The 27,784-nt window shown below is 44.6% G+C and overlaps 1 protein-coding gene across 1 annotated transcript in view; it reads left to right on the plus strand.

Moving 5' to 3' along the window:
• Positions 1-27,784, plus strand: part of szt2 (SZT2 subunit of KICSTOR complex) — a gene marked incomplete at its 5' end in the record, with an annotated part of 217,160 nt that overhangs the window by 93,166 nt on the left and 96,210 nt on the right. The window contains 12 exon segments of the mRNA XM_084308487.1: positions 1,497-1,701; positions 3,598-3,672; positions 6,541-6,679; positions 8,480-8,621; positions 11,974-12,094; positions 13,202-13,342; positions 13,637-13,739; positions 14,363-14,480; positions 15,320-15,407; positions 18,779-18,897; positions 23,121-23,285; positions 26,090-26,174. Coding sequence (XP_084164613.1) covers positions 1,497-1,701; positions 3,598-3,672; positions 6,541-6,679; positions 8,480-8,621; positions 11,974-12,094; positions 13,202-13,342; positions 13,637-13,739; positions 14,363-14,480; positions 15,320-15,407; positions 18,779-18,897; positions 23,121-23,285; positions 26,090-26,174 — 1,501 coding nt within the window.

The following is a 27,784-nucleotide window of genomic DNA, read 5'->3' on the forward strand; positions in this document are numbered from 1 at the left end:
CTGCAGCACAACTGATACAATAACGTAATATTTTACATATAAAGAAATGCCATTTGAAAATAAGAATAAAAATATGAAACTATTCAATCTTTTCCTACAAACAAAATATAGCACAACAACTAGGCCCTTGGCCATGGGAACTAGCTTCAGCACGGCTGTGTCTCTCCTCCCATGGGAACTAGCTTCAGCACGGCTGTGTCTCTCCTCCCATGGGAACTAGCTTCAGCACGGCTGTGTCTCTCCTCCCATGGGAACTAGCTTCAGCACGGCTGTGTCTCTCCTCCCATGGGAACTAGCTTCAGCACGGCTGTGTCTCTCCTCCCATGGGAACTAGCTTCATCACGGCTGTGTCTCTCCTCCCATGGGAAATAGCTTCAGCACGGCTGTGTCTCTCCTCCCATGGGAACTAGCTTCAGCACGGCTGTGTCTCTCCTCCCATGGGAACTAGCTTCAGCACGGCTGTGTCTCTCCTCCCATGGGAACTAGCTTCATCACGGCTGTGTCTCTCCTCCCATGGGAACTAGCTTCAGCACGGCTGTGTCTCTCCTCCCATGGGAAATAGCTTCAGCACGGCTGTATCTCTCCTCCCATGGGAACTAGCTTTATCACGGCTGTGTCTCTCCTCCCATGGGAACTAGCTTCAGCACGGCTGTGTCTCTCCTCCCATGGGAACTAGCTTCAGCACGGCTGTGTCTCTCCTCCCATGGGAACTAGCTTCATCACGGCTGTGTCTCTCCTCCCATGGGAACTAGCTTCAGCACGGCTGTGTCTCTCCTCCCATGGGAACTAGCTTCAGCACGGCTGTGTCTCTCCTCCCATGGGAACTAGCTTCAGCACGGCTGTGTCTCTCCTCCCATGGGAACTAGCTTCAGCACGGCTGTGTCTCTCCTCCCATGGGAACTAGCTTCAGCACGGCTGTGTCTCTCCTCCCATGGGAACTAGCTTCATCACGTCTGTGTCTCTCCTCCCATGGGAACTAGCTTCATCACGTCTGTGTCTCCTCCCAGCCTGCTTCTCAAAAACCAACTAGTTACAGCTGTACAGGCTGTGTCAGGCTCAGTCGGTCAGTTTTGGTTTTCTGTTTCTTTAAATGAAAATGATCATTGCACTTCCTGGTTCACGAAATTCTGATCAAACTGTAAAACTAGGCGTCACAGATCAGATCCAACAATTGCATATCCTATTTCTTGCCAAAAATTTCATCAGAAACATATCTCAGGAAACAGTGTAGGTGGAAGAAGAAAAGAAAAGTTTTACGAGCCGCCGTCTTGAAAAATGGAGAAACAGGAGTCAGACCAGAGTATATCATCTTTTTTTTATTGCAAAAGTGAACAATAATAAACATCAATAGACAGTAGATGAGTAAACTATAGATGTGTAGAAAAGGCTGGACATCAGGCTTTCTACATGCACCTCCAGCTATATAAGTATATACTAAAAAAATCTATAAAAAGCATAGTATCGCCTCTTTAAGTGAATGTTAATTGTTTGAACAGGTGCAGGCTGAAGAGAAGAGGCCTGACTCTGAGCCTGCTCTAGATCCCGTGGAGCCGGTCCCAGCCGCCAGGCCTGAGGCAGAGAGCTCCAGCAACCCCGCCGCCCCCCTCTCCCAGCCAGGCGGTGGCAGCATGGAGCTCACATCCCCCCCCAAGACTCCTTCGGCGGTCAGCCTGGCCGAGTCGGTGCAGGCCACCATCCACAGTGAGTGACAGCTGTCAGGGGTCTGCGGAGTGGGACCACAGCATACTCACATTTATACCACTGGCAGTGAAAGATAACACAACATCTGTTGAAACTAAATGCAAAGCGAAGTTTACAGGTCACACAAATGCATACAAAAAAAAAAAAAAAAAGCTTCACTGAGACAGACGGCTTCACTGAGACAGACGCAGCGTCACTGAGACAGATGGCTTCACTGAGACAGACGCAGCTTCACTGAGACAGACGGCTTCACTGAGACAGACGGCTTCATTGAGACAGACGGCTTCACTGAGACAGACGGCTTCACTGAGACAGACGGCTTCACTGAGACAGACGGCTTCACTGAGACAGACAGCTTCACTGAGACAGACGGCTTCACTGAGACAGATGCAGCTTCACTGAGACAGACGCAGCTTCACTGAGACAGACGCAGCTTCACTGAGACAGACGGCTTCACTGAGACAGACGGCTTCACTGAGACAGATGGCTTCACTGAGACAGACGGCTTCACTGAGACAGATGCAGCGTCACTGAGACAGATGGCTTCACTGAGACAGACGCAGCTTCACTGAGACAGACGGCTTCACTGAGACAGACGGCTTCATTGAGACAGACGGCTTCACTGAGACAGACGGCTTCACTGAGACAGACGGCTTCACTGAGACAGACGGCTTCACTGAGACAGACAGCTTCACTGAGACAGACGGCTTCACTGAGACAGATGCAGCTTCACTGAGACAGACGCAGCTTCACTGAGACAGACGCAGCTTCACTGAGACAGACGGCTTCACTGAGACAGACGGCTTCACTGAGACAGATGGCTTCACTGAGACAGACGGCTTCACTGAGACAGATGCAGCTTCACTGAGACAGACGCAGCTTCACTGAGACAGACAGCTTCACTGAGACAGACAGCTTCACTGAGACAGACGGCTTCACTGAGACAGACGGCTTCACTGAGACAGACGGCTTCACTGAGACAGATGGCTTCACTGAGACAGACGGCTTCACTGAGACAGACAGCTTCACTGAGACAGATTGCTTCACTGAGACAGACAGCTTCACTGAGACAGACGGCTTCACTGAGACAGACACAGCTTCACTGAGACAGACAGCTTCACTGAGACAGACGCAGCTTCACTGAGACAGACGGCTTCACTGAGACAGATGCAGCTTCACTCTAGGAGACGTGAGCGAGAGATTGACCTGGCGCAATGGCGCAAATGTGGGGCATATCTTCATGAATAGGAAATAGACTGAGACAAATGCTCTATAGCTACAGTTTATTTGGTAAACGCCAACAATGCTCCTGTCGAGACCAATGAGAGAGAGGCACTGACGCAGATAAAGCCAGACGGCATTTCTCTTTCTTTCAGATGTGTATCTGAATGGTAGAAATCCTCAGTTATTTTCTGATGGTTGCATTTCTGCTTAGGCCTCTTGTCACAGCCAAGCCACACTGTAGTGGGAGTTCTGATAGGTTCCAAACAAATGATTTTTGTTTTTGTGTGTATGGATAATCAACTCCACGACAGCGTGCTTTTTGTGTGTGTGTGTGTGTGTGTGTGTGTGTGTGTGTGTGTGTGTGTGTGTGTGTGTGTGTGTGTGTGTGTGTGTGTGTGTGTGTGTGTGTGTGTGTGTGTGTGTGTGTGTGTGTGTGTGTGTGTGTGTGTGTGTGTGTGTGTGTGTGTGTGTGTGTGTGTGTGTGTGTGTGTGTGTGTGTGTGTGTGTGTGTGTGTGTGTTATCTGGTGTTATCTGGTGTTTTGGCCCTTGATTTTGAGAAAGGGAGTCTTGGCAAAATCCGGAGAAAGGACTCTACCACATCGACAAAGTCATTGGTAAGTAGGAGATACGGCTAGGGGTCCAACATCCTGAACGTACCCTTTTGTCCTCAGGCAGCGGGAAACTGAGGCCCAGTCGAGTCCAGAGTGTCGTCTCCAGCCAAGGCAGCCTGGACTCTGATATGCTCGGTAAGCAGGAGGTTAGATCCTGATCATCATCATTATCATCATCATCTCTGGAGCGTAACAGTAAGAAGCATTTTGTATGAAAGTATTCTGTACTTCTGTATGACAACTATTAAAGAAACTTGAAACTTGAAGAACTGGTTACAGTGATAATGATGATGATAATGGAATTGGAATGTATTTGATTTCCCCCCCCTTTATTGGTCTGTGTAGCTCAACAAGACACTAAAGCTGCATCCCATTCCTCCCCATGGCCCTACGGCTCTGTTTTGCGTGTTCCCGCGAAGTGTAGGGGTGTCCCATTTCACTTTGGATCAAGGGGTAGTGATGTTTCAGCCCTCCATATGGCCCTACAAACGGAGTCTGCCAAGATGCAGGCTCGATTTCAAGGGAGAGTTGGTATTTCCCAGAATGCACTGCAAACATTTCGCAAATCTAAAGAAAAAGAAAATGGCGGAACGGTACCAGTAATTATTATTATTATTAATACCAGAAGTATTTATTTCTTCGTAACAAATCATTAATAAAATATACAGTCAACTGGAATATGTTAGTTGTTTACACATATGTTGGATTATGTAATTGGTTTGTCATAACAAACCAATAAAAAATCGCTAATTTAACCAGTACATCCATATGGTTTCTCTCTCCATCTCTCACGGCTATGCAGAGATGGAACACAAACGTAATGAAATTCAAGTTTATCTTTTAAACTATTATCTTTTTATTACATGAACCTATACATTATTATTTTCACAATTTCAAGACTAATATTAATAATACATGGAAAGATTAATAACACTTCATATCCAAGACGGCAGATGAAATCCAATATGGCTGGCATAACAATGTTTTTTTGTCTTTGGTAAATGCTGTGTTAGGTTTTTGTGTATGCTAAGCATAAATAATATACATAATACAAAATGTTTGTAACATGTAGTGTCCTTTAGTAAAATGTAGTACTCTGTTGTAACATGTATTATCCTTTAGTAACATGTAGCATCCTTTAGTAACATGAAGTACCCTGTTGTATCCTGTAGTACAATTTAATATGTACTACCAGTACCATGTAATACACTGCAGTACTACTGTATATGCTTTATTATAGTCTCACCCATTCATTTTCTATTTGACTGACATACTGTATGAATATAAAGAACCTGACTAGCATTTGATTAACACTTGTGCTACAACACAAATGTCAAGAGTTTGGATACCAAAAACCTTTTTATATACAAGCATAAACACTGAAGACATTCGTTATAATTTACATGGTATGCAGAGCAAGCTTCATGGTCCTTCTGATGTAAGCTGCCTGTAAGTAATGTAAACAGTCGGCGTGTGGGTGAGTTGCGTCATTATGCTGTCTGCAACGGAGTGCTAGTGCTGTCCCATTTTGTGACTCCCCATCGAGGGCACTTCAAAACGAGGGGTAGGGCCAAGGGTTAGGGCCAAAGGGTAGGGCAAGGGGTATGGCCAAGTGGTAGGGCCAAGGGGAGGAATGGGTCGCAGCCTAACACTGCTATGTTTAGGAGTTCCATTCCCTGGGTGGCTACGTGGCGTAGTGGGCAAGGCGCTCGCCACGGAATCTGGAGACGCTGGGCTTGCCTGTTCGAGCCCCGCTCTCCACATTTGCTTTCAGTTTAGCTGGTCGTCCGTACTAATACACATTGGCCGTATTAGGGGGTGGGAAACTGATGGGTGGGGATTGGGCGTTGTGGACAGCGACTCCTACAGGTCGGTTGGTGCGCCTGCGCAGTAGAATCAGGAAAGTGTCGGGGGCAGCGTGAGCCTCCCACGCGTTACTCCTCGCCACTGAGAGATCGAGCTGCGCAGGTGAAAAGATGCGACTGCTGTTACCTCAAGTACCGGAGGGGACTTGTGCTATGTATGACTTAGTCCACATTGCAGCCGGCTTGTGGGAGGCAAGAAACAGCGTTCGTGACAGGGGAGGGTTGAATTGGATGATACGAAATTGGGATGGGAGAAAATATAGAAAATGGGAGAAAAAGTGGATAAAAAAAAAGGAGTTCCATTCCCTGTGTAGGAGCAAGACACTAAGGGCATGCGTCCACCTAGCTCACATTTCCAGCTGAAAAACGCTGGCAGTGCACCGGTAGTGCTGGGATGAAGCGCATCTTGTAGCGAGATGACAGAGAGAAAGAAATCTAGCGACAGCCATCTTTTTATCGTATTTTACTGCCGCGGTTTTGCACATATAGCATATTTTAATACACTTTATTGTATATTAATTATATATATAGTTATTGCCTGACACCACAGTTCACCCTTTGCTTTTTATTAGCTTTTTATTAGTGTATTCGTGTAGTTATTAGTGTATTTGTGCTTGTGCTTGTGGGTAGACAGGCAGGCAACTCCGGTGTCAGGTTACAAACAGAGTGGTAGATATGATTGGCTGTGATTGGTTGTCTGAAAATGCGCTCAGCTCATCACTCTGAAAAGTTCAGAAAGTTTCTACTTTAAACGCTGGGTGCGGCCGCACAAAAAAACTGAAAGGCGCTGAAAAAAGAAGCCGACTGCAGCGCATTTCCTATAGGCGGCAGCATGCGGCCGCATACGCTCTGTCCTCATTGGGAACAATTGACAAAAGACGCTTGCGCCCAGAAATATGCGGCAGGTGGACGCGGGCGCTAACACTGCTATGTTTAGGGGTTCCATTACCTGTGTAGCTTAATGGATAGAGCATGACACTAACACTGCCAGGGTTAATGGTTTGATTCCCTGTGTAGTTTAATGGATAGAGCATGGCACTAGAACACTGCCAATGTTAGGGATATAAGCCACCCATACAGAAATTATATGTGCTCATGGTAAAGGCCCTTTGGATAAAAGTGTCATGTTGTCTTGAAGGTTACGATGGCGGCAGCAGTGAGTCAGAGTGCGAGAGCCCCACCGTGGAGGAGCAGGAGTCCCAGTCGCCACGCATGCCTGACTTCTGGCTCATCGTCAAGATCCAGCAGGACAGAGTGGAGGTCTACTCACATTCCAGGTGAGACGAGGAACCACACTAGAGGTGACGGCACAGTGTAGCAAGAAGGTCCCGGGTTCAAACCCCAGTAAATACTTTAGTTGGGATGGGTCAAATGCAGAGAATTTATTTCCCGAAAGGGATTAATAAAGGTTCAACTTAACTCAACCGACAGTCAAATGTGAAGGATATATGTATATCTTTCAATGTCATAAAAACACAAACTATCTCATTATCTATCGGATGTTACTTTCTTTTTAAGTTATACTATATTAACTCTTTAATTGCCAAACCCGAGATAAGTTGGGTTAACTCGACATGCGTTGGCTGCCAGACCCGAGATATCTCAGGTTTTGGTCGTTTATTCTTTTATTCAATATTTGTATTCATTATTCATCCAGGGACCTTGGTGTTACCATAGGGAATGAGTCTGAGATCGCCAAAGTGCAATACCGGCCGCATCCAGCTAGACGGCGGTATCGAGCACCCTTTGAAACCTTATATCTTGGCCTGTGTAACGGTCAAATGTCACCGGGCACAGTTTTCTTGGTCGGGCCAGTCGAGCGGTTCTCCCGGTTCAATTGAAGCTCGTCAAATATCCCCGATCCATATGTTGTGGTGGGTTATGCCGTGGACCAAATGGACATCGGATGTACCAGATGGCGATCAAACAATATTATTTTTGGAATACTCCCGATCACAGGTAAGGACTATCTGACGTCAATTTTAGCTTGATCGTGCAATGCTTTTATACCGATCGGGCTGATAAGCGTTTTTAGTGTTGAATACGAATGCCGTTACTGGCAATCAAATAATCAGAAACGACCCCCCCCCCCCTTTCATGCATTCATGATGGAACATAATACCTATTATATAGATTTGATTTGGCAATAGTAGCGTGTCCAGGCAAGAAACGGCAACCTTTATAGTAGAATTGACGTATAAGGCTCAGCCCTTCGGGAATTACCCCAGACCACGCTATAACCATACTTATATTCACCACGGTATAACACGGGAACGAATGGATGAAGAAATGAATTCTTTTTCACATATTGAACGATAGATGGGTGATGTCAAATGGACCATAGTATTGTATCCATAGCTATAATATAGAATATAGTTATAGCTCTACAAACAAGGTGACTCACTCTATCTTTTAAAGCGTGGCAGTGCTAGAACGGGGCCTGACTAATTCCCGGCGGTCAATGAGTTAATGCACGCAGCAATCTGTCTACAACCCACACAACCCAGTGGTCAAGGTCCAACAGCAGGGTTTGGTACACAGAGACCGATTCTCAGACAGTCCAGGGACGGGCGTGGTGGAGGGTTCTCAGACAGGCAAAGGTAGTAGCACACACCAGGCTCCTCCTTCCAAAACAAATCATACACAGCGTGTTAATGTTCTCTCTACTCTCGTCCACCATGGATTTGCCAATCAAGGTTCTCCAATCTTCTCTGTCTGTTCGGCCTTTTTCTCCCTCTCCAATCAGCGCGGTAAAGAGCCGCAGCCACACACGGGTGTCGTCACTCTGGCCAATTGTGGCGGAACTCCATATAGGGGCATCAGCCTGATTGCTGTACAAGCCGGTTTTGTCACCGGAACTCCTAATATGGGCACAGACACACACACACACACAGCGGGAAACACACACATCTGCTCTCTATCACCCCTCCTGCTGCTCTGCCGGCTGCCTCAATAGTTCTATTGAATAACATGCTTTACTTTCTTGACACTTAATATCTTTGTCAAATAGTCAATATCTATCTACTATTTCTCTTATGTTGAGAACGTCCATCGTCTAAAGTCCACATTCATTCCAGGAGCTTCAACGAGGGAAAAGAGACTGTTGGCGAGGAGGAGGAGGAGGAGAAGGAGGAGGAAGAGGAGGAGCTCCCTGAGTACCTCCGGCTGCATCAGACGGTTGTGAGGAAGATCGGCGAGATCTGTCGAATAGTGAATCAGGTAGCTGTCGGGGGTCGGGCTCACTCTCAGTCCATTCAACATGTAATATAGAAATTGGTACTTATTGCTAACTTATTATAATCAGCTAGCTAGAGATAAAAAAGGCCAAACAGTAAGAGTCAAGTGTTCCTTTATTAATCCCCTAAATTCCAGGTGTCATAGCAGCATTGGTGAGGGGGGGGGAGGCACAGGCAGGAGAGGTAATAATAGCAAGTCATAGTAATAATGGTAGTGGGATGGCAGGATTACTACAACCAGTAGTAATAGTGATGATAGTATTAAGGCTATCCCCGAACGCTGTTTTTGGGATTCGAACTTCGTCAGGGTTTTGCGAACGAACCCGAGAGGATCGGATTCATTGCCGAGCCCCAAAACAGTGTGGAATACATATTTCCAGTACCCAACGTTGGATCAATAAACACGATCGATATTTGGAATGGCGATCAGGAATTGGAATAATCTTTTTGGAGAACATCTGATCTGAGGTAAGGAATCTATTTTACCAGTCTTAGGATAATCAGAACTTTTTTCACAGAGATATCAACGTGTGCCCTGTGTGTGTGTGTGTGTGTGTGTGTGTGTGTGTGTGTGTGTGTGTGTGTGTGTGTGTGTGTGTGTGTGTGTGTGTGTGTGTGTGTGTGTGTGTGTGTGTGTGTGTGTGTGTGTGTGTGTGTGTGTGTGCTGATCAGGAAATGAGATAATCGATTTTTCAGCTCGCTTCTATAGCGTGCATAAGTACACATATACTATCGTTAATCTAGCGTTTATTTGAAAACAATTCCTAAATAGGCCTAAAAATTACAACGTTTTTTGTGTATTCCAGAATATTCCAGTAAAGGGCGATTATCACAGAATCTTTATATTTTCCTGAAACTTTTTCTGAAGCGTTTTTCAAAATGGTATAAAACGGAAATTAACCGATTAAAAAAAAACAATCCGTTTCGACAATGTTGACTGCAAACAAGTCATTGATAAGCGACGGCCAGATTAGACACATAGCCATAATTTAATACATAGTTTATGCGTTTGCAAATATGCAAGCTCTATCATTGAAGTGGACGCTGGCATACGGAGGCTTTTAGCGCTAGATAGTATACAAATACATGGTCTATAACGTAGTAACACACTGCACCAGAGTCGGGTGTTGTGTATTATTATTAATAATAATAACATAATACACTTTATTTGTATTATTGTATAGCACCTTTCATACAAGAATTGCAGCGCAAAGTGCTTCACAGCAGTAAAAAAATACATAAAATGAGCACAAAATTGGCAGATAAATAACAATGCATGAAGTTCAGACATAAAATAAGTATAAAATGAGCACTACTGTCACAAAGACAGCTCAGATCACCAGCGTCCTCCTTGCCTAGACTACTGTCACAAAGACGGCTCAGATCACCAGCGTCCTCCTTGCCTAGACTACTGTCACAAAGACGGCTCAGATCACCAGCGTCCTACTTGCCTAGACTACTGTCACAAAGACAGCTCAGATCACCAGCGTCCTCCTTGCCTAGACTACTGTCACAAAGACAGCTCAGATCACCAGCGTCCTCCTTGCCTAGACTACTGTCACAAAGACAGCTCAGATCACCAGCGTCCTCCTTGCCTAGACTACTGTCACAAAGACGGCTCAGATCACCAGTGTCCTCCTTGCCTAGACTACTGTCACAAAGACAGCTCAGATCACCAGCGTCCTCCTTGCCTAGACTACTGTCACAAAGACAGCTCAGATCACCAGCGTCCTCCTCGCTCCGCCACACCACCCATCTCGGCACAAGCAGGTTCTCTTAGAGCCATGAACTTGGCACAAAATTGTATGCAGAAATAGTTCACCTTGTGCCCGACCAAATTGCCAATACACCTGTGTCAGTGCCTGCACCGCCACCAAAAAAGAGCACTCACTGTCTCTCTCTGTGTCCCCCTCCCATCACCGCCTCCTGCTACTCACTGTCTCTCTCTGTCCCCCTCCCATCACCGCCTCCTGCTACTCACTGTCTATCTCTGTGTCTCCCTCCCATCAGCGCCTCCTGCTACTCACTGTCTCTCTCTGTGTCCCCCTCCCATCAGCGCCTCCTGCTACTCACTGTCTCTCTCTGTCTCCCCCTCCCATCACCGCCTCCTGCTACTCACTGTCTATCTCTGTGTCTCCCTCCCATCAGCGCCTCCTGCTACTCACTGTCTCTCTCTGTCTCCCCCTCCCATCAGCGCCTCCTGCTACTCACTGTCTCTCTCTGTCCCCCTCCCATCAGCGCCTCCTGCTACTCACTGTCTCTCTCTGTCCCCCTCCCATCACCGCCTCCTGCTACTCACTGTCTCTCTCTGTCCCCCCTCCCATCACCGCCTCCTGCTACTCACTGTCTCTCTTTGTCCCCCTCCCATCAGCGCCTCCTGCTACTCACTGTCTCTCTCTGTGTCTCCCTCCCATCACCGCCTCCTGCTACTCACTGTCTCTCTCTGTCCCCCCTCCCATCACCGCCTCCTGCTACTCACTGTCTCTCTCTGTCTCCCCCTCCCATCAGCGCCTCCTGGCTCCTGCTACTCACTGTCTCTCTCTGTCTCCCCCTCCCATCAGCGCCTCCTGCTACTCACTGTCTCTCTCTGTGTCCCCCTCCCATCACCGCCTCCTGCTACTCACTGTCTCTCTCTGTCCCCCTCCCATCACCGCCTCCTGCTACTCACTGTCTATCTCTGTGTCTCCCTCCCATCAGCGCCTCCTGCTACTCACTGTCTCTCTCTGTCTCCCCCTCCCATCACCGCCTCCTGCTACTCACTGTCTCTCTCTGTCTCCCCCTCCCATCAGCGCCTCCTGCTACTCACTGTCTATCTCTGTGTCTCCCTCCCATCACCGCCTCCTGCTACTCACTGTCTCTCTCTGTCTCCCCCTCCCATCAGCGCCTCCTGCTACTCACTGTCTCTCTCTGTCTCCCCCTCCCATCAGCGCCTCCTGCTACTCACTGTCTCTCTCTGTGTCTCCCTCCCATCACCGCCTCCTGCTACTCACTGTCTCTCTCTGTCCCCCTCCCATCAGCGCCTCCTGCTACTCACTGTCTCTCTCTGTCCCCCTCCCATCACCGCCTCCTGCTACTCACTGTCTCTCTCTGTCCCCCCTCCCATCACCGCCTCCTGCTACTCACTGTCTCTCTCTGTCTCCCCCTCCCATCAGCGCCTCCTGCTACTCACTGTCTCTCTCTGTCCCCCCTCCCATCAGCGCCTCCTGCTACTCACTGTCTCTCTCTGTCTCCCCCTCCCATCAGCGCCTCCTGCTACTCACTGTCTCTCTCTGTGTCCCCCTCCCATCACCGCCTCCTGCTACTCACTGTCTCTCTCTGTCTCCCCCTCCCATCAGCGCCTCCTGCTGCAAGACCTGCACGACAGCCACGTGTGTAACTCCTTGCTGGTGGCGGAGAGTGAGGAGGACATCTGGAAGAATGAGTCTCTCTACAGACAGAGGCTTGCCAACTCTGATGGTCTGTACGCTTCATGTTAACACAAGTCTCTCTACAGTACAGACTGAGGCTGTACGCTTCATGTTAACACAAGTCTCTCTACAGACAGAGGCTGTACGCTTCATTTTAACACAAGTCTCTCTACAGACAGAGGCTGTATGCTTCATTTTAACACAAGTCTCTCTACAGACAGAGGCTGTATGCTTCATTTTAACACAAGTCTCTCTACAGACAGAGGCTGTATGCTTCATTTTAACACAAGTCTCTCTACAGACTGAGGCTGTACGCTTCATTTTAACACAAGTCTCTCTACAGACTGAGGCTGTACGCTTCATTTTAACACAAGTCTCTCTACAGACTGAGGCTGTACGCTTCATTTTAACACAAGTCTCTCTACAGACAGAGGCTGTACGCTTCATTTTAACACAAGTCTCTCTACAGACTGAGGCTGTACGCTTCATTTTAACACAAGTCTCTCTACAGACTGAGGCTGTACGCTTCATTTTAACACAAGTCTCTCTACAGACTGAGGCTGTACGCTTCATTTTAACACAAGTCTCTCTACAGACTGAGGCTGGCCACCTCAACAGCCGTGTCCCTTGGAATCTCACAAGCTGTTGTGCCTGAAGTGGAAATAATTTTAAACTCTGAAGTTCAAATAATGTCAATAATGTTTTCAAAAACACATTCAGCAAACATGAGAACCATAGAACAGGCTCATAATGTGGCCACTGTACCAACTGTACCCACTGCTCCAATCATCAGACATGAAGCTCTTTTTTCACTCACGTACAGGTAGAAAAAGGCAGAGGATGAACAGCACAACAGATAGAGGGCAGAGGATGAACAGCACAACAGATAGAGGGCAGAGGATGAACAGCACAACAGATAGAGGGCAGAGGATGAACAGCACAACAGATAGAGGGCAGAAGATGAACAGCACAACAGATAGAGGGCAGAGGATGAACAGCACAACAGATAGAGGGCAGAGGATGAACAGCACAACAGATAGAGGGCAGAGGATGAACATACAGGGATACAGCAGAGAGGAAATGTACTGTATGCAAGGTCACAAGGGAAGAGGGTCTAACTGACTCTGACCCCTGCCCCCCACCCCCTCCCTCTCAGACTATAACACTGAGGACACCTACCAGCCCAGGGACTACTTGGCAGCCACCATGCAGTTCATTCCAGGGCACTTTGCCTGTGAAGTGGTGTGGAACACCATTGTCAACATCCACCCACGCCTCAAGATGGGGCCCAACAGGGGTGAGTGACAGATCTCTGATCATTCAAATAATGAAGTTGTATTATTTATTATAATAGTTTTTATAATAGTATTTTGTCACAACATTTGATATTTGGCTAGTTGTGCCTTTTGGCCAGGCCAAGTTGTCTTTGCAAAGGAGACTCTGGTAACTTATCTGGTTAATAAATACGGACCTTCTCTCTGAACAAATGCATATGTGCTCTATGTCTATATGTAAGTTCAAGTTCAGGTGTTCCTTTATTAATCCCATAAATTGCCAATAGAATAATCTTCTTCTTCTCCTTCTCCTGCAGCCATCCAGGCCTTGCGCTCAGTACTCAATGCGTTCTGTGTGGTCAACAGGAAGAACATGTTTGTCTACCAGGAGCGCACAACCAAATCAGTCTTCTACCTCAGGTCAGTCTATCTATCTATCTATCTATCTATCTATCTATCTATCTATCTATCTATCTATCTATCTATCTCTATCTCTATCTCTATCTCTATCTCTATCTATCACTCTCACTCTCACTCTCATATATTACGATGTGATGACAGACATCACACATGCTACCTACATTACGACAAAAAATGCACAATGCAATAACGACATAGCTCCGCGGCTAACAATAGCAACAATTACATGCCCACAGACTGACACATTAATGTCACGAGACTAGGCCTGTCCCCGACTAAGGATTTGTATAGTCGACTTTGATTGGCCGAAATGTGCAGATGGTCGACTGGTAGTAAAAAAATTATAAAATAAAAAGTACCATGTGAGCGGTTATTTTCATTGTCGGCTACAGAGAGAGGGACAGACGCGTATTAACGTGTTCACTTTGACGGCCCTAATTGAATCCTTTTCTCATAAATAACTGAACCAAATCGTTGTTGGATCCAGTCATCATCACCCCAACTGTACTGCTCTGCAAGCAGGGGATACATCTCCTGATGAGGACTGGGTTTTATCTCATCTGGCCTTTTCTGAATTTCTCCAGTGTAAATGTATCTGTTGTCTCATATCTAACCTCCCCCAGGCTCTGTGAAACATCCCAGACGGGGAAGTACTCGGACCCGGACGGGGGGAACCTCTACATGTCTCGCTCTGTCAGCTTGGCCAGGAGTCAGGAGCCTCTGTTCTCAGAAGAGCTCGTGGTAACTTGACCCTCCATCATGCAGTCATCATCTTCCACTGAAAACAACTTGCACTAAATAAACAGCCTTGGCCCTGAAGAAAGAAAGGGAAGAAAAGTGATTTTGCCTACATTCGTTTTTTTTTCTTTACTGGATAGTTTGGTGTCACTTATGAAGGATGATTTACTGCAGATGAAGTTAGATAACGTCAGACTGTGTGCAGAATGTGTTACTACAGTGATGTGTGTGTGAGCCTTTGTGTTTATTTTTTTTTTAATTTGTTTTACTTATTTTTATTTGAATAACAGGTGTACAGCAGATACATGCCCCACAGCACACAGCAATTATCTCACCCTCTGGTCCCTTCCCCCACCCACGGCCAACAAAACTAAATTAAGACAAGACAATAATAAAATTAAAATAAACAATAATAACAACAATGACAACAACAACATCATCAACAGATGAACAGTACACCTCTTACACTTCTGTTGTACAACTTCTTCCACTAGGGAAACCCACCTCCGAAAAACACAACCGGGGACAGACACCCCAAGACCCCCCAGCCCCCACCCCTCCCCCAACCAAACAGCGAAACCACCAATAGACACGGCCAGTGACAGCATGCGGACATATTCACATACCGTCACTAGCCATATCAATCAACAGCCCCCCTGCTCAATCGAGAAAACAGCGGAGACCAAAGGTCCCGGAACATCCGCCCCCGGCCATGTTCCTCCAAGGTCAATCTCTCCAGTGGTAGAAGCTGGGATATCTGATCTTGAAACATCTCAAAGCCTTTGTGTTTTTGTCATCCATGGTGTCTCTCTCTCTCCCTCTCGGTCTCTCTCTCTCTCCAGGGCTCCAGGTCTTCTCTGGAGGGTTCCAGACCTGTAGGACAGGTGGACAAGCACATTGTGCTCCTGGTGCACGGGGTGGGAAGCGCTGGTAAGAGATATATTGTGATGAGATGTGATGTGATGTGACGAGATATGATGAGATGATGTGATGTGATGAGATATAAATAGGGTTGGGTACCGTTCACATTTTAACCGATACCAGTACCGGTACCTGTGAATCAATACTGGTACCCAACGGTGCCTTTTTTCGGTACTTTAGTCTCTAAAAATGGTATCTACTGTACCTACAGTACCTCCCTTGTAAAAAAAAATGTCATCATTATTTATTTAGAACAATTTGTTAATATATATATATATATATATATAATATTGCAGCAAGCGTTTGTAAAGTGTAACCCCACTTGCGACAGTTTTCGGCTTGCCATTGCCCCGACTGCTTTGTTGTTGAATCAAGTCAGATCCTAGGTAAGCGTGTATTGTGTGCGTGAATGTTGACGTGAATGTGCAGCACACTTCATAGGTTTCGTTTCGCGGTAAACAAAGCGTTGACGTTATCATATATATATTTTAAATGATAATAAAAAAAAGTACAGTACCGAAATGTGGCACCAGTGGATCTCACGTGAATCGGTACTCGGTAGTACCGACGTGATTCGGTCGGTCCCCTTAAAAATACCGGATTCGGTCCCCATCCCTAGATATAATGTGATGTGATGAGATTAGATATAATGTGATGAGATGAGATATAATGGGATGTGATGTGATATAATGTGATGTGATGAGATATAATGTGATGTGATGTGATGAGATATAATGGGATGTGATGAGAGGAGATACTGTATAATGTGATGTTACGAGATATGATGAGATGAGATATAATGTGATGAGATATATATTTAACCTCCCGCCCACTCTCTGTCTGTATATCTAACCCCCCGCCCACTCTGTCTGTATATCTAACCCCCCGCCCACTCTGTCTGTATATTTAACCCCCCGCCCGCTCTCTGTCTGTATATTTAACCCCTGCCCGCTCTGTATGTTTAACCCCTCGCCCGCTCTCTGTCTGTATATTTAACCCCCCGCCCGCTATCTGTCTGTATATTTAACATTATTTATTATAACTACCTTCATTATCATTTTTGTGTGTCTGTCTGTCCAGCGTTAATAATTTTTTTTTGCCGTCGACTAAAGACACACTTCTTTAATCAATATCTGAAATTAAGAAACAAATTACAGTAATAAAAAAAAACACTAACCTTCTTACTGTCCTCTACTGTCATGCACTCTTCCTAATATACTAACATACACTCAACACTGTAGCACTCAAGTCTGAACACTTTGATGAACATTGTTACTCCGCTGATAGAGTTGTACCCTTCCTACTGACTTGTCGTACAAAACTTGTAAGTCACTTTGGATAAGAGCGTCAACTAAATGACAAAATGTAAATGTATACTCTCTGTCTGTATATTTAAACTAGATTTACATATCAAAGGAAGATCAAACGGATGAAATTGCTGATTCATTTAGTGTGAGAGAGGGTCTGTGTGCAGTACCTCCCGGTGCCTGCATGGTGGCACTGTTGCTCTGGTGTCGTGGTGCACCTGGCTCCTCTCAGACTCTCCTCACTGACGTCAGCTTGTCTGCCTGAACACTCACAACACAACCCAGAGAATGACTCATTGTTTTCTCTGTAGGTAGAACTCCAAAACATCTTTTATTCATGAACTTCTTTCTGTTTACCACAGAAACGGTGTTGTGTGTGTGTATCAAGGCTCCAGACACACCAGAAAGCATGGATTTACATACATTTATCAAAGACTGTTGACATGAGATACCTCAACCATTGCTTGGAGAACAAAAATAACAAAATAATCTGTCACTCCTGTTCTTTTCAATTGAAACATATGTGTGTTCTGACTGTACTTAAAAATTACAGATGGACAGATGGTTCCGTCAATAGATAAATGGACACAGATTAATTTACAGGACTTGTGGAAAGACGATCACTTGATAAAACAGACATTCCATCTCTCCCTCTAAGGACTCTGTAGACTGCAGGAGAATTAGGCTGATCTTAGGTCTGATTTGTCCCTCTTGATGATGACTGGGCAGCTTCCAGGCTGGTCAGAACCCTGTAGTCCAGGGTGTTCAGATTAAATCTGAAGCCTAACGATCTATTTGCAAGCCAGTCTGGAATGTCAAACATGTTGAATATTTACCATTCAAACTCCTGTAGTGTGTGAGGGAACCAGAGAACGGAAACAAAAGAGCTCTATAGCTGGACAGAAATATACCGGATAATCATTTGACTCATTTGATTTAATAAGCTATATGCGCTACTGAATGAGAAGATATTCTTTTATTGATCCCCTTTGGGAAATTCTGGCATCATAGCAGCATGGGGGAGGGAGGAGGGGAGGCACAGGTATGGGCAGGGAAATAGTAGAAAGACATACCAATAAAATCACATCTGAATATAAAAATACAAGAACATAAATGGTGTAAACAATATAATTAACTTTGAATATCAAATCACATCAGAATATAAAAATACAAGAAAATAAACGGTGTAAACAATATAATTAACTTTGAATATAAAAAATATGAGAAAATTTGGGTCTGTGTGCCCTATCGGTTATATTATACATTTCAATGAATATAGGCAATACAAATTTTTTATCTGAATATATATACTTTGAGTAGACCGTATGCATAAGGTGCCGTATACACAAGGTACCCTAACTGGCATGATATACGTCATACGTTGCAGTCCGTGCAGTGCATACTTATGTTGTAAAGATGATTTATAAACTTTACTCAAGAGCAACAGTTTTTCCAGCTCGAGTCTTGTTTGTTCCCATCAAAGACGAGTTCAATATATATGAATGAAGACCAGACCACATTGTGTTTGCACAGGTCCGGTGATCACAGATGGCCGTGTGTATTGTTGTCTTTGCACAGGTCCAGAGATCACAGATGACCGTGTGTATTGTTGTGTTTGCACAGGTCCAGAGATCACAGATGGCCGTGTGTATTGTTGTCTTTGCACAGGTCCAGAGATCACAGATGACCGTGTGGATTGTTGTCTTTGCACAGGTCCGGTGATCACAGATGGCCGTGTGTATTGTTGTCTTTGCACAGGTCCAGAGATCACAGATGGCCGTGTGTATTGTTGTCTTTGCACAGGTCCGGTGATCACAGTTGACCGTGTGTATTGTTGTCTTTGCACAGGTCCAGAGATCACAGATGACCGTGTATATTGTTGTGTTTGCACAGGTCCAGAGATCACAGATGACCGTGTGTATTGTTGTGTTTGCACAGGTCCAGAGATCACAGATGACCGTGTATATTGTTGTGTTTGCACAGGTCCAGAGATCACAGATGACCGTGTGTATTGTTGTGTTTGCACAGGTCCAGAGATCACAGATGACCGTGTGTATTGTTGTCTTTGCACAGGTCCGGAGATCACAGACGAGCTGGTGAAGCTGCTGCGTAAGCGTCTGGATGAGACCACACTGGACATCATCACTGTCATGCTGGTCAGGAACTGCAAACTGACCCCCGCTGATGTGGAGGTACATCTTCACTCTCCTCCCACCTCCTCCTCCTGTGATGGGATTGCAGTCATTTGATTACTATTCATAAAATAAATAGTGACTGTACTCCACATTGCAGACATCTTTGAAAAATAGTATTAAAGGTCTGGGGAAAAGCTATTTGTTTCTAAACACATTATACATGTTAGAAAATAGTTGCTGAAAATGTGTGAATGGTGTAGCTGTACTGTGTAGTACTGAACTGTGGAGGTAGACTTTAAGCAGTACTGAACTGTGGAGTTAGACTTTAAGCAGTACTGAACTGTGGAGTTAGACCATTAAGCAGTACTGAACTGTGGAGGTAGACTTTAAGCAGTACTGAACTGTGGAGTTAGACTTTAAGCAGTACTGAACTGTGGAGTTAGACTTTAAGCAGTACTGAACTGTGGAGTTAGACCATTAAGCAGTACTGAACTGTGGAGGTAGACCGTTAAGCAGTACTGAACTGTGGAGTTAGACCATTAAGCAGTACTGAACTGTGAATGAATGAATGAATGAATGAATGAATGAATGAAAACTTTATTTAACAGATTGCAGAATGGGTACAATACAGTACTGCTCAATACACACAATTGTTAAGGGGATGCAGACCAGAGAAAGACGTTTGTCTGGTTTACATCAGGGTCCCCCATTTTCAATTCATATTGACATTTATGACATACACAACATAGTCAAGTCAAGAGTTTTATTTGTCACGGCATACAAGTATACAATGAAATGCGGGTGGTCTTGCCCGCAACGATGTGCAATACATACATGACATTTATGGCATAGGGACATACAGGTATTTAGTACTGATACATTTGTGACATAAACGGTATTCAAATATACAGTACTGTTACCCATAGATCCTGACAGAGTATATACATATGATGGGGAGGGGACTGTACATTAGGAGGGGGTGGGTGGGTGGGAGAGAAATATACATACGGTGGGGAGGAGACTGTACATTTGGAGGGGGTGGGTGGGTGGGAGAGAAATTACATACGACTGGGAGAGAATATATACATGCGGTGGGGAGGAGATTGTCTAATAGGAGGGGGTGGGGGGTTTGGACATTTACAGTGGCCAGTTTCGAATTGCAGCCTCCCGTAGGTGCTCTTTAAGAGCGGTTTTGAATGTGGATAGGGATTCACATTCCTTTACAGCTTAGACTTTAAGCAGTACTTAAATCTGCCCCCTCCATCGAGTCTTTTAAATCAAAACTCAAAACCCACCTATATCGCCTGGCCTTCCCTGACTCACTTTGACTCTTGCCGTACTTGTTGACGTGTTGTTCTGTTTTTCCTTTGTCTATCCGTTGATTTTATTTTATTTTTCTGTTTATTTTATACTTTTCTTTGTACTTAGCTTAGCTATGTGAAGCACTTTGGTTGACAAGCGTCATGTTTAAACGTGCTATACAAATACATTTGATTGATTGATTGATTGACAAAGCCATCGGGGGGGGGGGGGGGGTGTAATTTTCCGACGCTGTGGTCATTACAAAAGCATGTTTTACGTACAATATACGTAAAATAGACGTTACCTTTGTCAGTAGGTACTCCACTCTCTCTACTGCCCTTATTTTCTTCCGTCTAGATTACTGTAATGCATTACTCATTGGCTCAACATCAAAATCCCTCCATAAACTTCAACTAGTTCAGAACACCTCAGCCTGCATCATCACCCGCTGCACCAAATTCTCCCACATCACACCTGTCCTCTCCTCACTTCACTGGCTCCATGTCAAGTATAGGATTGACTTTAAGATCTGTCTCTTCACTTACAAAGCCCTTCACTCCCTAGCACCTGATTACATCTACAACCTCCTTCAACACTACACTCCCTCCCGCTCACTCCGCTCATCCAATTTACACCGGTTCCTGACAGGCAGCGAGCGAGCGAACTGGAGACGAAATCGCGCGCGACACTGTCCTGATATGACGCGGCGCTTGTCCGAGTGTGTCTGTGTGTGTGTGTGTTACCTGGAACAGGGGGCAAAGCAGCCTGCGATTCTCGACCAATAAAAAGTGTTTAGGGGACGGGACTCGGCCGCGTAATCGCTCAACTAGAGACACAGCGAGCGAATATTTGAGGGGTGAGCGACATCGCTGCTCAGTTCACTGTCGCTCGCGGCAGGTCAGGATAGTCTGATTGAAACGAATACATTTTAATCACTTTTTCTCGCTCACTCGCGTCGCTCTATGTCAGGAAGGGGTGTTAGCCTTTCTGAGCACACCACACTACCGCCTTAAGAAAACAAATCATTCTCCTCCGCTGCTCCCCGACTCTGGAATCAATTCCCATTACACATCAAAGAAGCCCCATCCGTAGAAACATTCAAGTCCCACCTCAAAACCCACCTGTTCAATCTTGCATACCCTCACCCCTGACCCCCAACCCTTGCATCACTTACATTTTCACATCTGTACACACCTATATTTTAGTATTATTATTTATTTAAAAATGTTCTCTCTGTCTTGTCTCTAAGCTGTCTCCCTCTCTCTGTATTATCCCCACCATGTCGTCATTGTGAAAGTCCATGTACTGTGTTTGTCCCTGTACTGTGTTTGTCTGTATGCTATAATGCCATGTATGTAAAGTGCTTTGAGATGCCTTATGTAAGGCGCTATATAAAATAAATGTATTATTATTAAGTGTCTTGAATCAGAACAGGATCAATACATATAACGTTAGGTGGCCCTCATCCGTTGTCTTCTTCTTCTACAGTCTGCTCGGGCCAGACTATACCACAGAGCCGAATAGGTTTCCTCATCGGCCGGTTTGACTATAGTATTTTTATGATTTACCAGAAGTGCTGAGTCCAACATAGTCTGGTGGAAATGCATCTTATCATCCATAATCATCCATATAATCCGTTTTGTCTTCTTCATAATATCCAATAGTTCGCTCTAGGCGATCGCCATTATCGAACGTTAGATTGCTGTAGTTTGCTCACTGGTGCCATGCCACTGCTGCCCTGGTGATCCCTAGTAATCATTGCTCTCACTGAACTGGCCCATGCAGTTCATAAGGTAGGCGATACTGCCACCTGTCGGGATTCAATCGTCATTGCAGGTTCCAACCACGCTCACACAGGCCCGTGCGAGTGTTTAGAATAAGATATCTCGTTTACGGCGCTCAAGCGTTGGCTCTCAGAAACGAGATATCTTGTGTTTGGCGCTCAATGAGTTAATGTACTCCAGTGCTCATAAAGTAGATTTCACTTGTCTTCAGTCAGCTTGTACAGACAGGAGCTTGACCACATTGACTTTGCGTTGGTTTGTAGCTAACTAGCCACAGCTAGTATATGGAACAGCATGGATTGTGCTGAGAAAGGACTCTATCGATCAACATCAGCCTGTTTGTCACACAGCCTGAAACACACTCCTACTCAGAGCTGCCTCTACGCCTGTATGTCACACAGCCTGAAACACACAGCCTGAAACACACTCCTACTCAGAGCTGCCTCTACACCTGTTTGTCACACAGCCTGAAACACACTCCTACTCAGAGCTGCCTCTACACCCGTTTGTCACACAGCCTGAAACACACTCCTACACAGAGCTGCCTCTACGCCTGTACGTCACACAGCCTGAAACACACTCGTATGCAGAGCTGCCTGTACGTCACACAGCCTGAAACACACTCCTACACAGAGCTGTCTCTACGCCTGTACGTCACACAGCCTGAAACACACTCCTACACAGAGCTGTCTCTACGCCTGTACGTCACACAGCCTGAAACACACTCCTACACAGAGCTGTCTCTACGCCTGTACGTCACAGCCTGAAACACACTCGTATGCAGAGCTGCCTGTACGTCACAGCCTGAAACACACTCCTACACAGAGCTGCCTCTACGCCTGTATGTCACACAGCCTGAAACACACTCGTATGCAGAGCTGCCTGTACGTCACACAGCCTGAAACACACTCCTACACAGAGCTGCCTCTACGCCTGTACGTCACAGCCTGAAACACACTCGTATGCAGAGCTGCCTGTACGTCACACAGCCTGAAACACACTCCTACACAGAGCTGCCTCTACGCCTGTACGTCACAGCCTGAAACACACTCCTACACAGAGCTGCCTCTACGCCTGTACGTCACACAGCCTGAAACACACTCCTACACAGAGCTGTCTCTATGCCTGTATGTCACACTATGCAGAGCGTTACACGTTACTACATGTTTACGTGTATCTCTCTCTTCCTTCCAGTTCATCCAGCCATCAGGCTCTCCTGCCACGGAGGTGATGGAGTTCCTCCTTCCCCAGTCGTGTCTGCTGTGGCTCCCTGCTGTGGCCCACTACCTCCGACAGAACCTGTTCATCTTCCTGCACGTCCCCAAGTACACTGACAGCAACACAGCTCACCACTTTAAGGTATTCTACCACTTTACCCTCTTAAGCTGCAGCCATATTTTCAGAAACACTGCCTAAAAGTACATGCCCAAGTAAATGGAAGATTGCTCCTCTTCTACAAGGTCAATTTGCATGTTCCTGGTATCTAGGAACATCTATGGACCTCAGGGAATGTATTCCGAGTGTCAGAAATAGTGTGTCTGTTACTATGCTTGAGTGAATTATAATAAAACAAAGGAGAATATAAATAAAAATTTGTCTTTGCATCTCTGTGATCTTGAGGACGATTTGCCCACCTGCACTTTGGTGACCTCTAGCGGCTCGGGTGTGCATATTTTTTAATACAATATATACCGTATATCGAATTAAAGCCCTATTTGTTGCCTGTCGATAGCCAAATACAACACCGACTCCCGGGGCTCTAGCTCCGTCAATCATTTGGTGATCTCGAAAATTATTGGACAGGGTTGTAGCCAATGAGTGTATGTTACACTATTTCATTAGCACTAAAAGTGAATTATCTTTATTGTATCAGAAACTTCAGAATGTCATCTTTCAAAAGAGACCAGGCTCATGCATATGCTATAAGTATAAAGTATAGTGTTTTGGTTTGCAAATAAAGTATGCAGTCCTCAAAAACTAAAATGGCCCATTTTGGGGGCGCCTGTTAAGAGGATAACACCATGCTAACATTGAGGTCGGAGGAATTGTGTCCGCTCATTCGGCACCTTCTTGAGATCAAGTGTACAAAAAATGTAAGTGAATAAAGGGGAGATTATTTACAGCATTTTTTGTAGCTGCAGTACAGAATTTTGCCAATCCAGACACATGCAATTTGAATTATAATGTAATTTGAATATAGAATATCAGGCCTATAAATGACCTTTTTATGGCCAAGTCATACATCTATGGATATGGCCAAATATCCTCTTTCCAATGGCAGTGTTAAATTTGGATTTATTCAGAGAAACTCTTAATTTCGAAAAGAAAATTAAATCATTGGTAAACAAACGTAGTGCTGAAAATATACACTTTGACTGCTGTTTTGACATGGTTAGGGTCTTTACTCTTGGCTACATTGTATTGATCGATTTATGACGAGGACAGCAGGGTACAGCTTAACAGGTTAAGGTATTACCTGTACAGTATATAGCTGACAGGTCCACAGTACAGTATATAGCTGGCAGGTCCACAGTACAGTATATAGCTGACAGTGTGACAGAGACTAAACCATACAAGACACACCTCATACAATACAGACTAAACCATACAAGACACACCTCATACAATACAGACTAAACCAGGGGTGGCCAACCCGCGGCTCGCGAGCCACATGCAGCTCTTTGCCCGTCAATGTGCGGCTCTTTCATCCATAAAAAAAATACAAATACAAAAAATCAATTAATAATATATATATTTTATTTTTTTACTATTTAAAAAAAAACGTTTTAACTTTTTTTTTCACTCATTCCATAAGGACGTAGAATAAACATTTACAATTTTTTTTTTAATGGTCCATTTGCATGTTCTTGGTATCTGAATCTAGGGACAGTGTCAGAAATAGTGTGTCTGTTACTAGGCTTGAGTAAATTGTAATGAACCAAAGGAGAATATCAATTATATTAAAAAAAATAAAAATTATCTTTGACTGTGAATAACACCATGCTAAAATGTACCAGACCTGAAAAGTCTAAGCAAATGAATAAAGGGAGGATGATTAAACAGAATGTTTTGTAGATACAGTACTGAATTCTGCCATCTTTTTTATAATGTAAATTTCTCCACCATTTTTCATCATATTGCAACACCGTTTTTTGAAAGACGTTCACAGAAAGATAGAGAAACTAACTACGTTCTGTTTTATGGCAATAACGTTCAGGTTTGTGGGATATAATCCCAAAAAATAAGAGAAATAAAAAAGTAAATCCAGAAGTCAGATGATTTGACGGGCTGGTGTGAGCTGGGTAGGGTAGTTTTTCGAAATTTGAAAGCCCTGAGTCTCTTCCTTCAAAAGACTACACTCACTTTTGGCTGCTCCACTTCCTCCTGTCAATATGCGCCGGTTTCCGACTCAATGCCCTGAGATTTCTATAATCTTATATTTCACTAATAACAGTTAAAATAATTGGTAAACAAACGTAATGCTGAAAATATACACGTTTACTGTATATCTAGGGCTTAAGAGGTTAACCCTGTGAGGCCCAAATTAAAAAGACATTAGCAACTTCAGAGGCCAGAGGGTGGGACATATAAACATATTTACTATCAAATAGCATTGTGAGGCTGAACAACAGGACCAATTGACTATACATGTGCTTAAATTTTTTTAAATAAACATTATTTTTTTTAAATGGCTAAAAGTGATTTTGTAATTTTGCAACCGTGGGTCTTACAGGGTACTTTTAACCCTGTGAGGCCCAAATAAAAAAGACATTAGCAACTTCAGAGGCCAGCGGGTGAGACCTATAAACACATGAAGGGTGCCGTGACTGAAAAAAAAGGTTGAGAAACGCTGGTATATGGTGTGGCTCTTTGTGGTACCACAGTAATTTTTGTGGCTCTTAGTCTCTGACTGGTTGGCCACCCCTGGACTAAACCATACAAGACACACCTCATACAAGACAGAGACTAAACCATACAAGACACACCTCATCACACCTCATACAAGACACACCTCTCTGTGATGTATGTAATAAAGCCCCTCCCGCCGCCATCGTCGGAAACGGCTGACTCCCTCCTTTTAATTTCACTGGAGCTGATTTTTTCCTCTCTACTTTCTCTGTCTTTATCTCTCTATCTCTCTCTGTCTCTCTATCGCTCTGCAGCATTACTTCAATGTGATCAGTGAGTTGCCTGACTGTGATATCTACCTCTACAATAAACCTGGGGGTCAAGGAACTGGAGGGAAAGGTAATCAATGTTCTTTTTGTTGCCATTTTTATTTTTATTTTGTGTCTCCTAGTTACACATGCACACAGTCCTCATATCTCTCATAGTTGCACACAGTCCTCATATCTCTCATAGTTGCACACAGTCCTCATATCTCTCATAGTTGCACACAGTCCTCATATCCCTCCTAGTTACACACAGTCCTCATATCCCTCCTAGTTGCACACAGTCCTCATATCCCTCCTAGTTACACACAGTCCTCATATCTCTCATAGTTGCACACAGTCCTCATATCTATCCTAGTTGCACACAGTCCTCATATCTCTCCTAGTTGCACACAGTCCTCATATCTCTCCTAGTTGCACACAGTCCTCATATCTCTCCTAGTTACACACAGTCCTCATATCTCTCCTAGTTGCACACAGTCCTCATATCTCTCCCAGTTACACACAGTCCTCATATCTCTCCCAGTTACACACAGTCCTCATATCTCTCCTAGTTGCACACAGTCCTCATATCTATCCTAGTTGCACACAGTCCTGATATCTCTCCCAGTTACACACAGTCCTCATATCTCTCCTAGTTACACACAGTCCTCATATCCCTCCTAGGATGGCTCCTCCCGGGCAGCGTGTCAAAGTGTCCTTGAGCAAGACACTTAACCCCTAATTGCTCCCGATGAGCAGGTTGGCACCTTGCATGGTTGCCTCCACCATCGGTGTGTGAATGTTTGAGTGAATAGTTTACCAGGGAATTATTATTATAATTTTTTTTCAACATGGAAAGTTCTATTTAGGTGTTTTGAACCTCCATGTGGAATATGGTGCAAATACATATTTTCCTCAGTGAGTGACGGACATTTATTTGCATATTGTTCTGGGCGTTTTTGAGCAGATAATGTGAAAGTACATACATTTTGGGCTTGCCTTCATATTTGGACTAATATATCCCTGCAATGTACCCTCCCCCATCTTATCCAAATAGTTCATGAATCAACAACAGGTGATTTTCATTCAAGCTGCACTATAAATTGCAGTTGTAACAATAGTTGTCAGACCACTTCAAATGTATCAAATCCTTCACTATGATTGTCATCATCACTGTCCCAGCATTCTGGTTCGGGGTCCTTTTCATTTACTATATTATCTGGATCAACATCCACAACAAGTTCCAATGCTTGTTGAATATTATACCTCTTTGTCTTTTTGCCATTTTATTATAAAACCAGGGACAAGCGACTCTCTCTATCCTCCGTTACGCGCAACCAGCGGGGCGCTATTATTGAGGAACGATAGGAATTTTCCATTGGTTCTCCCAGCCCACGTGACCATTTATAGCATTTATTTTGGCTATAGTGACAGATATACGATAGATAGATAGATAGATAGATAGATAGATAGATAGATAGATAGATAGATAGATAGATAGATACAGCGGATTAGATGCAGTCTGCATTCTAAAAGAAAACAACCAATCTAGATATTTCAAGAGTCTATGCATTACTTCCACTCACTGCCACTCAGCCTGTGGGCGATGGAGAGATACACTTTTTTGACGGAGAGAGGAGAATCTCCTGATTCATATACAATGTAAAGCATGCAACACTAGACATGTTTTGCAAAACATTAAAT

The sequence above is a fragment of the Notolepis coatsorum genome (assembly GCF_963971535.1).
Source record: "Notolepis coatsorum genome assembly, chromosome: 2".
Lineage (NCBI taxonomy): Eukaryota > Metazoa > Chordata > Actinopteri > Aulopiformes > Paralepididae > Notolepis > Notolepis coatsorum.